Raw genomic sequence first — 14567 nt, forward strand, 5'->3', positions numbered from 1 at the left:
GATTCAGGCAAATAAAAGGACGTGGGCAAAGACCCAGGTATAAGAAGAACCATGGTGCTCTCGTGGGACTGAGAGTATTCCATGTGGAGACTGAGTTCTGGTAGGGGATTTGTCAGAGAGGAGGGGATTTGTCCCCTCTTAGGGGAGCAGGTGCCAGTTCAGGAAGGGCTTCATAAGTCATCCTGAGATACATTATCCTGAAGGCAGTTGTAAATTCCAAATCAGTCAGGAATTGGGATGTAAAAAGCGAGTCACAGAGTATTAATGTCTTTTTACCTCTCTCTTAAACGACTTAGAATTACACATTGGTATGTTAACTGATTTGTGTATTTTCTGAATCAGATGTGGAAGCTCCTCAAATCAACTGTCCTGCGGACATAGAGGCTGAGACTCAAGAACAGCAAGACTCTGCTAATATCACTTGGCAAATCCCAACAGCTAAAGACAACTCTGGGGAAAAGGTAAGGTTTGAGCAAATATTTGCATCCTTTGTCAGATGGATTCTAAATACACTGCAAATATGTGTGCTATTGAAAACTTACTAATTAATGATAGTGCCCTCTCTAGCTGTACTCATAAATGTTAATGCTCCATCTGATAGAAGAATGATCAGCCTTGAATTTTTCATTAGAAATTTCAGATGAAAATCTCAAAACGGAAACCCTTCATTCTGCGGATTCGTTGGCTGAGAATTCTTTGCCCCTTCCTAGGCTCTGAAGATCTTTTAAGAAAAAGAAAGATGGGGAATCAATCTTAGTTTCTATTTTTAAGCATATGTTTTAAAATATGATCCTGAAATGATTGCATATTGGCCGGTCTGAAGAAGATAACATCAGTGTTTCTTACTCAGCTTTTTTAAAACCAGCATTATTCAGAACACAGTATTTTAGTCTAGTATATACAGTAGCTTGAGGTAATTATCCATCAGATGCTAGGAAAGGAATTAGGAATTTAACACCCTCTTAAATCTATACTTTTACCGTTCACATACATGAAGATGCCCTTAAATAGTATATAGTTTTTACACTTGCATGTAAATATGTAAGTTGTGTCATTCAAGGACATGTGCCATTCAACGACACACACACAATATGTTCTGATAATTGTGTTGAATAAACACAATATACTTTAAAAAATCAAGATAACTTTTTTAAAGTGTATTATTAAATATAGTCATCACTCTGTATATTACATCTCCAGGATTTATTTATCTTATAAGTGGAAGTTTGTACCTTTTGTCCACCTTCACCCCTTTTGAGCACCCCCATACCCCTCTTCTGGCAACCACCAAACTGTTCTCCGTATCTGTGATCTTTTTTTTTTTTCCTGCCACTTATTAGCGAGATCATATGGTATTTATCTTTAGGTAACCAAAGACAAGGTAACTTTTAAATCTGATTTTAAAAGTGTAAATGTAAATTATAGTACTTACTATACTGTCGGTGATGTGTGCGTTGAGTGCTCCCTCGTGTGTAGTTTCCACATTCTATTAAGAGGCCCGTGAAAACATGCACTGTCATCATCATCCTGGTCATTGTCATCAAATACTAAGAAGAGTGCAGGGACATACTTCAGGATCCATGAGAATTTAGACAAAATGTAGCACCTGTGTGTTGAAATACTTTTTCAGAATACAGTGGAAAAAACCAATGGATCTGACCTCAAAAGTATTTCTCAATTTTTTTAAATAAACTTATTTTTTTAATTATTTATTTTTGGCTGCGTTGGGTCTTCGTTGCTGTGCGTGGGCTTTCTCTAGTTGCGGCGAGTGGGGGGGCTACTCTCCGTTGCTGGCGGGCTTCTCCTTATGGTGGCTCCTCTTGTTGTGGAGCATGGGTTCTAGGTGCACGGGCTTCAGTAGTTGTGGTGCCTGGGCTCAGTCGTTGTGGCTCGTGGGCTCTAGAGCTCAGCCTCAATAGTTGTGGCACATGGGCTTAGTTGATCCGCGGCATGTGGGATCTTCCCACACCAGGGATCGAACCCATATCCCCTGCATTGGCAGGTGGATTCTTAACTACTGCGCCACCAGGGAAGTGCCTCAATTTGTATTTTTAATAGTTCTCTAGCAAACTAGAGAAAAATGCTTCAAATATGTCAAATGTTAGAATGTTTATTACATCACATATTAATATAAATTTATCTTTATCACATTATAATTTTCAAACGGACTAAGAAGGCAAACATATGGTTCAAAAAGGGAAGAATATATCTATATCATGCAATCATATGAGAATTTAATCTTACCGTAAGACATTAAGAAACTGCAAATTAAAACAATGACCTCATGCCATATTTTTGATTTACCAAAAGGTAATGATATTTAATATAGATCAGAGAACTTTGAATGGGAACTTTGACAATGATACTATCAATTGGAATGCAAATACTAACTAATACTAACAATGGGAATACTAACAATGGGAATACTAACAATGGGAATGCAAATACTAACTAATACTAACAATGGGAATTCTAACAATGGGAATGCAAATACTAACAATGGGAATGCAGATTTTTACCGTGATCTGGGAAATAAATTTTGTATTATCTATCAATAAAATGCTAATGACTTTGAGGTTAATAATTCTGTTTCTGGAAATTTATTATAAGGACATAATAAAAATATTTTAAAATTATCTGTACAAAACTGTTATCGTAGTGCTGTTTACAACATTAAAATTCAACATTTCATATGTATCCCAGCTCTATAAGCTATATAGATAAATAGTCTAGAAAGAAGTATACCAAAGGCTATGTCTGATTTTTTTTTCCTTTTTGCTATACATAAAATATTGTGTCTTTTTTACTTCTTTGCTAATAATATATAAACCAAAAAATAATAAAAGTACTATTAATCTTAACTTTAACTTTCCTGATATTTCTCTCCAATAGGTGTCAATCCACGTTCATCCAGCTTTTACCCCACCTTATCTTTTCCCAATTGGAGATGTTGCTATCACGTACACAGCAACTGACCTATCCAGCAACCAAGCCAGCTGCACTTTCCATATCAAGGTTATTGGTAAGTCTTCAAATTACTTGGGTAGGTTTGTGAAAATAATCCAGTGCCCCCAAAGACTTTCCTTCTCCTTTATCTTCAACAACTCCTTTCTCACTGATTCTTCCTTCTGTCATTGAAGCCACTTCCTCTTTGAAACCTACGTACCCTTTAATTATCACTCTGTCTCTTTGACCCCTTCCTATATGAGCCTTTTGAAAAGTTCCCAATGGTTGCCATCATCTTTTGACTTAACTGCCATTTATTCTCAAAGTCACTCAAGTCTGGCTTCTGTCTCCTTCACTCATAGAAACTACTTTCATCAAGGTTACGGTGATCTCTAGAGCTAATCCTACTGCACACTTTTTAGTCCTTATTTGACATGTTTCCATAGATTTTACATTATTAACCATGCTCTCTTTATCAAAACTGCCTCCTTCCATAGCTTCTCTGACACCAGTCTTTCTGGGTTTTTTCCCCCATTATTCTCATTTTTCCTCCTTGATTGCTTTTTTAGGCTTCTCTTCCTCAGACCAACTCTCAAATGTGGATCGTCCCCAGGATTCCGGCCTTGGCCTTCTTCTCTTTCTCTCTCTCTGGTTTTCCTGGTAATTTTGTTAACTGACAGCTCCCAGATTTCTATCTCCAGCTCAAATTTCTCTTCTGAAATTCAGAGCAGTGTATAATACTGCCTACCGACTTTCCCACGTGGATGCCCCACAGGCACTTCAAACTCACCCAAACCTAAAATATTTCTTAGCTCAGAAAATGGAGTGAAGACCTAGCTACCATGCAGAAATCTGGAAGTCATTCTTGATTCCTCTCCCTCCATCACCAACATCTAATACCTCATCAGGTTCTACTGGTTTCATCTCCTTAGTATCTCTGAAATCTGTCCCAGTCTCTCCATCCTCACATCCCACTGCTATACATCACTCCTTCTTTTTAATTTTACTTTATTGTTTTGGTTTGGTTTACTCCATCATCTCCCAATTGGTGTTTGTGCTTTCAATCAATTCAGTAGATACCAGATACCCACCAGCAAGACTTAATACGTGCAGAATATATGAAGTGGTCTGTAGCACTCAAGAGCACAGACTCTGAACCCAAACTGCTTGACTCCATAGCCAGCTCTCCCACTTAAGGCAGCATAACCAGTCACTCTCTGTGCCTCAGTTTCTTCATCCAGAAATAGAATGAATAAATATATTACCTTATAGGGTTATTGTGAGATTTTTGATTAGTTAAGATATACAAACTGCTCAAGGTAGTGCCTGACACATTAAGCTGTGTGTAAATGTATTAACATTTTTGTATTTTGGTCTCAGATGTATTTTTAATGTTTATTTTAAAATTCAGTACATTAAATTCATTTCATTTTAAGACTTTTACATAACCTCTTGAAATAACCAATGTGTATCAAACTGGCTTCTTACCCTAGAAGTGATAGGTTTTGGTGAAAGTAGGTAAAAAGACTCATGTGAAAGTCAGTCTAGTTCATGTCATAGTGCTTAGTTGTTTTTAATTGCTTTTTCAAGGTTGTTTTAAGCATGGACTTTATCAGTCACATGAAAAATATGTTGGGTGTGTTTTTATGGCGCTGTGATTTTAAACATGAAAATGTGATTCAAGAGTTTGCCAAGTTTTCGTTTTTCACAATGAAGAGTCAGTATGATGAAATGTCAAAAGTGTACTCGAGTGTCTAGCTAGACACTAGCTGAATTTTCAAATTATGAAAGAGAGGAAATGGGAGGGAGGAGGGGACAGGAGAAGGAGGGGGAAAGAGAGAGTGGGAGAGAAAGGGAGGGGGAGAGAGAGACACAGAAAATATTCCAAAGCCTGCATTTTCTTGTTTTCCTCAGATGAGGGGGGGTGTTGGTGTCTTGATGATAAATGAGAGGAAATAGGAACGCTTTTGCTTAACATTCCACAGAGTGCTGCCTCACTTGCTTTGAATGGACTTTCTCTCCCTCGTGGAGACAATGCATCTGGCTGGTCCCTCCAATTCTTTGACAGTCATTGGCCTCGTCTTACTGCTCTCCTGTCCCTGAACTTCAACTTTAAACTGTTTGGCTAAAATCAGATAAATTTAGAAAATCTTGGAACTATTTCATCTGCAGTTTCTTTTGGGAAAATAGTAAATACTGTCGGATTTGTAAATTTAACTGTGAATTGGCTTGATTCAGAATTCTCAAAGTGCACTGACCTCCTACGAGCGTTCCTTCATTCTTTTCCTTATTCAGCAACTTTTTCTGAGCATCTGTTGTGGGCCAGGTGCCCTGCTAGGCCATGGAGACCTAACTGTGAGCAAAGGAGGCTCCACTGCTGGTTGACAGAGTTTACAGCCTAGGAAAGTAGTAAACCAAAGATCCTGTACTAAGGAAATGACAAACGTGAGGAAAAGAGAAAAACTGAACATTTATTCATAAGACTTAGCTTAAAACAAAAATCTATATATTCTCCAGAGGTAGAGCTCGTTTACTTTCAGAATTATATGTTTCCGTGTGTCATTGACAGTATATCATCCTAGTCTTGAGGTCTATGACTCCAATTTACCAGCTTAATGACCTAAGGCAAGTCTCTTAAATTTGCCTGGTTTCAGATTCCTTACCTATATAATTAGAAAAGTAGTATTCGTCCCTCAAAGGCATGTTGTTACAAATAGAAGGACATTTCAAAAGTGTAAACATTAATAGTTATGTTAAAATTTCCTTCTTTACACCTTCTTTGTTGTCCTTTACTGACATCCTAAAAATTCCACCACATTCCGTCAGAGCTTTGAAACCTGGCTTATCCCTGCCGCCACCTCAAACCCCTCCTTCAGTGTAGATTACAGTGCCCAGCAACAGACTCACAGGTCTTTCATTTCTACCATGGCTTTCACCCCCTCTCCACTGTAGCCCCCCATTCCCATGTCCACACCCTGTTCTTTGTCTTTACCTGGAATTTATCAGCCTTAGGAATCTTAGACTCCAGTGTCCCATCTATGGACATAACCTCCTGGCCTTCCAACAATACAACATCCTCACTTACATCTTACGTATTCTACAGCATGACTCGGATCTCTGCCCATTGGTCCGTCCATTTAGCATCTATCAGCCCTTCCGTTAAGAGGAGGATCGTGGGAATGATCCCAGTGAAATGACTGCCTTGGTCATTGCACGCCTTCCAATTATCTGGGAAGGTTTTCTACACTTCTAGGTGGGTCAGCTCAACTACCAGTGGCGAAACTCACAAATTAAATGCTCACCGTATCCTGAATTTGCCTTTCATACTGCTATGCTCATGGTGATTTTAGCAATCTGGTATTCCTTCTTCAACAGGCAGAGGGAAGTATAGCAAGAATCAGCTTTTTCTTTTGATGTTGAGGTCAGGGATGAAACATACCTCCTCATCAAAGGGACCCCAGGGCCAGCCTTATGTCTAACAAGGTCAGGGTTCTCTGCCAGCACAAGTAGACTTTGGTTCTCTCTTGCAACCCTCCTCATCAGTTTTGAACATCAGTTGTGACTTCATTCTCTGATCTCATGTTCTTTAGATGTAGAACCGCCTAGCATAGACTGGTGCAGATCCCCACCTCCAGTCCAGGTCTCCGAGAAGGAACATGCCGCCACCTGGGATGAGCCTCAGTTCTCGGACAACTCAGGTGAGAACGCAGAGATCGTGTTGTCAGTATGTTACCACCAAATGATACTTTATTTTGAAAAGCTTTTAAAAAGGTAAAAGAGAAATGAAAAGCAAATTACATCTAAATAGAATGAATAATTATATAAGGTAATACGTTTTAATGCTAGGATAAGTATATATAATTTAACATTATTAATCTTACCTATTCGTGGCGTTTCCTTTCATTCAGTATTCAGTGGACATTATTAAACGTGTACAAGGTGTTTTATTTGAAAGTGTTCTAATAAATTCATTGAGTCTCTAAGCTTCCATTGTCCTAAAGACATAAACTATGCATCCTTTTGGTAAATCTAACGCAGTTCTATGTTTTCATACTCAGTTCTTAAACATTTGTCAAAAAAGTTATAAAAATTCATGGGAAGACAGAAAAAAATGGGCTAATATAGCTGAAATTCACTTTAAAGCTTTGACCAAAACCCCAAAAGCAATAAGAATGCAAGTTAAATAGATTTCTTAATTAAATTTCCAGTATTCACAGTGACTGACCTATTCAAGGAAAATATTTAGTAAGAATGCCTTAATTTAATAGGTTTTTGAGTCAACAATTTCTGTGTTATAGCGTAAAATTATATCTTTTATTTTCTACTAGCGGCCAAATCAGTACAAATAGAATGCCCAGCTGGTTTGTATAAACAGAAAATGAAAATTCAAATCAAATAAAGCGACTGCACACAATAACCCTCAAATTGGATTCCTTCTTTCCGCTTCTTTCCTTTCTAGGGGCTGTGTTGGCCATCACCAGAAGTCATACACCAGGAGACCTTTTCCCTCACGGGGAGACGGTAGTGCGGTACACAGCCACTGACCCCTCAGGCAATAACAGAACATGTGACATCCACATTATCATAAAAGGTATACTCTGCATAAGCCTCCAAAAATCTAGTTGAACTTGATACATGTAATCGCTGTTGCGCTCTGTTTTGTGAAAGAAAATAGTCCATGAGCAGTAGATGTTTAAAGTTAGAATACTGACAGATTTTACTGAGATTTCTGATCATTATTCCTTCACTTCATGGTAAATAGAAATATTTTCTTCTGGGGTAGTCTTTAATTAACGACTTATTAACATTTTCTCCAAAGTTGTAAAGTATTGTTGTCATGATCCTATTTTGAATGCTTGAGAAGACAGATTCAGAAAATGTATTTCCTATGTAATGTTGTCTGGTTTTCATTTTTCTTAAAGGAATGCCAAAAATAACTTGCAAATCAGAAGTACTTTATCTTTTCATAAAATATGCACAGTTACACATAGGTAATTAATTACCCATAATTACACATAGGTACAGTTTTTTAACTGTACCCACCTAGGAATCAAAAAGCAGACTTTGCAAGAATCCCACACTAAGGATTTACTGTGAGAGTTCTTCTAGGAGTAGTGGTGGACAGGAGGAATCCTCTTCAAAATTCAGCTTAGACTCCTGGATTTTAATTTGTATTTCTTATACCACTGTATATGAGGAATACAATTTTTTTTTACACAGGTTCCCCCTGTGAAGTTCCATTTACACCTGTAAATGGGGATTTTCTATGTACTCAAGATAGTGCTGGAGTTAACTGCACATTAAGTTGCTTAGAGGGCTATGATTTCACAGAAGGGTCTACTGACAAGTATTATTGTGCTTATGAAGATGGTATCTGGAAGCCACCATATTCCACTGAATGGCCAGACTGTGCTAGTAAGTTCTAATTATTTTCTGGACTCCTTTCATATGTGTGAGTATGTATTTGTCTGCCTATGTGTATAACTTTCTAAACATTAAAGGGAAAAATTGCTTTAATATAGGGATTAGGTTTGGTGAGTGGAAAACGGTGCCGTGAATTTGAAGTGTTTGCAGCTAAAAGAAATGCTTGTCCCTTGACTTAAGATATTAGCCCCCCAGAGTCTTGCTACTTATCGGATTGCTATAGGATAAGATTCAGTTTATGGCAAAACCATCTTGGCGCTCTCATTTTCATTTACCAGAATTATCCAAAGAGACTTGTCAGCGTGTCATTCTTGACTTGTAAACTTCAACTTATAAAGTATAGTCTTACAGTCTTTAGAAGAGCTTATGTTTAAGGTAAGAGCCGATATACGTGATGCAGTGAGAGATCAGTCACGTTCTCTTTAGAAGTGATTCAGATTTAGAGCTATTCTGTAATCTTATATATTATTATAAAAATAACCCAATATCTTTGTCTAGTGTAAATAATATTTTCTGGAGTGAATCTTTGATCTAGTACTGTAGATGAAGTTTAAATGCCAATGTCTTAGAAAAACAGTAAAGCCCACTTACTTGAGCTATTTTTTTCCCCAAATTTGGGAAGCAAATAAAAGTGATATCACTCACCTCTATCAAAGATTTAGACAGTAGGATTTTTTTTTTTTTCTTTTTCTTTTTTTCGGTATGCAGGCCTCTCACTGTTGTGGCTTCTCCCGTTGCGGAGCACAGGCTCCGGACGCCCAGGCTCAGAGGCCATGGCTCACGGGCCCAGCCGCTCCGCGGCATGTGGGATCTTCCCGGACCGGGGCACGAACCCGTGTCCCCTGCACTGGCAGGCGGACTCTCAACCACTGCGCCACCAGGGAAACCCTAGACAATATGATTTTAATGCTGATGCTATTAGGAGACATCGTCTCTGAATATTCCGAGACATCTTGCTGAGTCTAAATTCTAAGCTTCTGATCCAAGGAAAAATTTATCTTTGTGAAATTACACTTTCAAAAAATAGAATTTCACATAATATTCAGAAAATTTTCAATGTCTATTGTTTGCAAATATAATATAAACATATAAGTTATAAGTTTACATAAATATAAATTATAATATCTTTTTTTTTTTTTTTTGCGGTACGCGGGCCTCTCACTGTTGTGGCCTCTCCCGTTGCGGAGCACAGGCTCCGCACGCGCAGGCCCAGCGGCCATGGCTCACGGGCCCAGCCGCTCCGCGGCATGTGGGATCTTCCCGGACCGGGGCACGAACCCGTGTCCCTGCATCGGCAGGCGGACTCTCAACCACTGCGCCACCAGGGAAGCCCAAATTATAATATCTTTGATGCAGCTAGTATTTTTCAAAGATTCCCAGGAATATAATGAGGAGAATTTTTATATCTCTTTTTCTCTTAAATACTCATTTTTTAATATGATTGGAAGGCAAAGAATAATATATCAAAGCAAACTCATCACCGGGTAACTGGGTACAGAGCTGCTTGGCTCATGGTTTATTATGATCAATTAATGCCTGGAAACGTTCCTTAACTGTCATCTTTTGTTTTTATAACAATCCCAAAAATCATGTCAGGATTAAAATACCAAGTTACAGTTATTCCACAGAAAATTAAATCGTTGTTTTGAAAACACTAACCAACTGGAGCTGTTTTTTTCCAACATTTTCCAGTAAAACGTTTTGCAAATCATGGGTTCAAGTCCTTTGAGATGCTGTACAAAGCAACTCGTTGTGATGACACGGAGCTGTTGAAGAAGTTTTCTGAAGCATTTGAGACCACCTTGGGGAAAATGGTATGTCAGTAGCATTCCTGTGTTGTTTGCCGTATTTGAAAGGACGCTCGCTGTTGAGTTTTTTGTAACCTCTCTGGGTCACCTGCCACAAAAATTCTTTGTCCCGATGATTCCCTTCTTCTTTGTGACCCAAACTTGCTCCTCGTATTTAGAATTATTCGTAGGATTTTGGACTTCTGGAGTGAATTATATGTAAATCTGTGTTAAAGCACTTTGAATTTTTTAAAACACTCCAAGTCAGAAAGGGAAGCTTAGGGTCCATGTGGTTTGAGAATGTCTGCTTTGTTATTTAAAGTATGACAAAAATGCCATTGTAGGCTGTATTTCTTTTATGATGAGGAGATCATTGAACATTTAAAGGATTTTCTTTTTCATGTGTTTTCGTTTAGGACTCTTTCAGTGATTCCAAGAAAGCAAAACGATGTATTTAACTATATTGAATGTCTTGAAGGCAGGAAATGATGACATATATATATATATATATATTTGTATCCGTAACAGAGTTGAGTGGCTTAGATTTTGGATAGATTCTGAAAGTAGATGTAGTAGTAGTAGTAGATTTGATACAGAGTGTGAGAGAAAGCAAGGCATCGAGGAGGCGGAGTGTACAGGAGCATAGATACAGGAGTGAGTCCACATGGTGATGTAAGTGTGTGAAGGAAGGATCTTTTGTGACTATTTGATCTGTGAAAAAAGATGCGGAATGATCAGCCTGGAGTGTGGATGGGGAGGAGTTGCTGGAGGTTTGAGAACACAGAACATGGTATAAAATAATTTTCTAGGAGAGCATAAATGAATATTCTAGGGAAATGTAGTAGGCTTGGCAGTAAGCAGCATTGTGTTTTCTCCTAAGCTATGGTTGAGCATGTGGGCGCAAATGTGGAGAAAGCAGAGCAATGAATTTAACCAGGGTTAAAGGTCCTCCAGGCAAACATATTCAGGAGGGTGCATGCACGGGAGTAATTCATGGTGGTAGACCATGGGATCCAAGATGGGCAAATAAGGAAGTGAAGACATCAGGAGCTGAGAGACAGTGAGGAGGTGGGTAGCATCAGTGGATTATAGATTCTGATGAAGTCAAAGAATTGTTGGATTCTTGGGAGTAGGAGAAGGTGCAGTTACTGGTAACAACGAGGTCTGAGGGTATGATCATGAGACATACCCTCAAGTGTATGTCTCATGTATGTCAAGTGACAAAGTAGAGCTGGGGGCTTCCCTGGTGGTGCAGTGGTTGAGAACCTGCCTGCTAATGCAGGGGACACAGGTTCGAGCCCTGGTCTAGGAGGATCCCACATGCCGTGGAGCAACTAGGCCTGTTGCCACAACAGAGCCACAACTACTGAGCCTGTGCTCCACAACAAGAGAGGCCGCAATAGTGAGAGGCCCGCGCACCGCGATGAAGAGTGGCCCCCGCTTGCCACAACTAGAGATAGCCCTCGCACAGAAACGAAGACCCAACACAGCAAAAATAAATTAATTAATTAATAAACTCCTACCCCCAACATCTTCTTTAAAAAAAAAAAAGTAGAGCTGGAAGACAGAAGAGGAAGAGAAAGTGAGACTCCAAGGTGATAGAAGGATCAGCTGGGTGGATGCAGAAATCACCGAGGGCTCTAACAAGGACGGTTACCAAGCGCTCTCAGAATGAGAGGGTGACTCAGAGTGGGGGAGGGCTGTAGGTGATGGCCACAAGGAGGGTCAGTGTGTGGTATAGTTGATTGCAGGAGCTTCCAAACTGTGAGGCTTCAAGGAGGTTCATGGGAGCATGATCTGGAAACAGCAATAAAGAGTGAGGAGGACACTTCCTCCATGCCCACCACCTAAGAAAACTAGGAAGTCAGGTTTCATTGAGAGCAAAAATGAAGAGAACATAAAGAGAGGAGGTTAAAAAAATAATAATAATAATAGGAGATTGGCTGATTACTGACTGTGTGTTTCAGAGGGCATCGAGGAAGATTTTGAGGACTTGGAGAAGGGTGGGAGATAGGGTCAGAGAAAAGGGAGCTAAAGAGCCATTAATAAAATGTTGTAAATCAACTGCACTTCAATTTTTAAAAAGCCAAATGGGGTGAAAGTTAAGAGACAAGAGATATCCCAAGAGTCCTGGTTCTCTTGTGGTAAGTGATATAAACCGAAAGAAAAGGCATGAGGCTAATCCTGGTGGTCCACAGGCACTTAGAGGAGGTAGGGGAGGGCATGGAGGAGGTCAGGAGCCTTTTTAAGGGCAGACAGAGCTCTAGGGCCCTCTCTTCCCTCCTGCTGATGGAGAGGTGAAGGCCAGAGGAGCAAAGGGCTTATCCAAGGCACACCCAGATGTGAAGTACATTTTGTCCTCTTCATTTTTTATTTGCAGGTCCCATCATTTTGTAGTGACGCTGATGACATTGACTGCAGACTGGAGGACCTGACCAAAAAATACTGCCTCGAATATAATTATGAGTATGAAAATGGCTTTGCAATTGGTAATGAAATTATTTAGTGTGGGTAGTTGGCAAAACTGATCTGCAGACTAAGAAAATCATTCCAGAAGAGTGGGGCAAACTGGAAAAATGATCTTTCATTCATTTATTCATCAAGTATTTTAAGATGACTGGATAACTTGGTACTGTGCTTAATGATCTTTATAAATATATTACATTTGGGGTATCAAATAAATTCTTTCAAAATATTAGCCAAAATGCCTCACGATGATAAAAACTAAGAAAACTAAGTCACATTATGATTGTAAAATTCAAATATTCATATGAGATCTTAGAAGAGAATAGTAATAACTATAAAGTACTAACAATTTTTATATGGCATTTAACTTAAATTGCAAGTAAGCCATTTATTCAAGTCTAATATACCTTCAAGTGGAATTCTGATGTTTTCTTCATGTAGAGTCTGAACACTTTTTTCTTGTTTTTTTGAGATATAATTGACATATAACTTTTATTAAAGCTACTCCAAAGTGTGCTATGTGAGTTTTTTGGCTGGTCCAACTGACCATTTAGCTTACTGTCTTCAGATTTCTAGATTTCAATTGTGTCCCTCAATTAGCAAACTTGTCCTTTCCAGTAATTATTTTTATTTCATTCTTATAAAACTGTCCAGAACTTGCAGAGTAATGTTTTAAAATATAATAGTGATAACAAAATAGTGTCGTGTTTAAAGCACATGAACTCTACAAGCAACTAGTAAGGTCTGAATCCTGGCTTCCCCACCAACTAGGTGTGTGGTCTTGAGCCCAAGTTCTCAAACCACTCTGTGCTTCCATTTTCTCACGTATAAATTGGGTATATAAGAGTACTGAACTCATAGAGCCATCGTAAGGATTAAAGGAGGAAGTACAAGTATAAATAAAGTGCTTAGAAGGTTATTTGAGACAGTATTAATTCACATGACAGCAGACATCCTTTTTGTTTCTGACACTAGTCGTGTTTTTAGTGATGCAGCACTGAGTGATGTTGAATGTTGCTTTAGATTTTTAAATTTAAAAATATTATTTGTGCATATGTGTTTACTACAAAAATTTGAAAAATGCTAAAGAACGATATTGAGATAACCTGCAATCCCAGAAATAATTCTGTTAATATATTAATGAATATGTAACTGTACATGCATATGTATGCTGACCCATACTATTTTGTAAACGTGAGTTTTTAGGTAAGATTTTATTCAGGACATTTTTATGTCATAAATATTATGCTTCAATACAATTTTAATATCTGCATATTATTTTATGAGTCAGTTTGCCATAATTTATATAAACAGTTTCCTATTGGTAGGCTTAAGTTGTTTTCCAATTTTAACTATTATGTACAACTTCTCAGTGAACATATTTGACGTTAAAGTTTTAGATAGAAAAACACAAGGTGGCATTGGCAGGGGAGCTGGCAATGGCACATCTAGAATAACAATGCCTCTTCTGTCACACATGACCCAGGTTTCCCTCAACCCCCAGATTGTTGAGGTAGGTTGCAGGGGTGCAGGGATACACACAGAGGGAGTCAGTTGTCATCATGAGGCTTTGAGATGGGTGATGTTTGTCATTCTAGAAGGATCCAGATGGCATGTGGTACAAGTGATCCTAAGAGACAACCCTTCCTTCTTGAGTGTCCTCACAACAGAGTCACAAGATCAGCGTAATGGTTATAACACCTTGGCAAGTCATAATGTATGGAAAATAAAGGGCCAATAAATATATTAAAATTGTTTGATCTTATAATAATCATGTAATTCAAATGCAAACTAAAATGAGATGCCATTTTTGACCTGTCAGATTAACAAATTTGAATAAGAATCATAACACCCAGAGTTGGCAAGGGTGTCAGGGGAAAAAAACCGTATTCGTATATTGTGTGTAGAGGAGACATTGAAGGGCATTTGACGATATGTACCTAA

The 14567-nt window shown here is 38.5% G+C and overlaps 1 protein-coding gene across 2 annotated transcripts in view; it reads left to right on the forward strand.

Moving 5' to 3' along the window:
* Positions 1–14567, forward strand: part of SVEP1 (sushi, von Willebrand factor type A, EGF and pentraxin domain containing 1) — a 185013-nt gene that overhangs the window by 82979 nt on the left and 87467 nt on the right. For both annotated transcript variants that reach the window (XM_060014343.1, XM_060014344.1), the window contains exons 8-14: positions 343–461; positions 2893–3022; positions 6537–6644; positions 7406–7537; positions 8167–8361; positions 10063–10184; positions 12538–12646. In XM_060014343.1, coding sequence (XP_059870326.1) covers positions 343–461; positions 2893–3022; positions 6537–6644; positions 7406–7537; positions 8167–8361; positions 10063–10184; positions 12538–12646 — 915 coding nt within the window. The remainder of the gene's footprint in view (positions 1–342; positions 462–2892; positions 3023–6536; positions 6645–7405; positions 7538–8166; positions 8362–10062; positions 10185–12537; positions 12647–14567) is intronic.

The sequence above is a fragment of the Delphinus delphis genome, chromosome 6 (assembly GCF_949987515.2).
Source record: "Delphinus delphis chromosome 6, mDelDel1.2, whole genome shotgun sequence".
Lineage (NCBI taxonomy): Eukaryota > Metazoa > Chordata > Mammalia > Artiodactyla > Delphinidae > Delphinus > Delphinus delphis.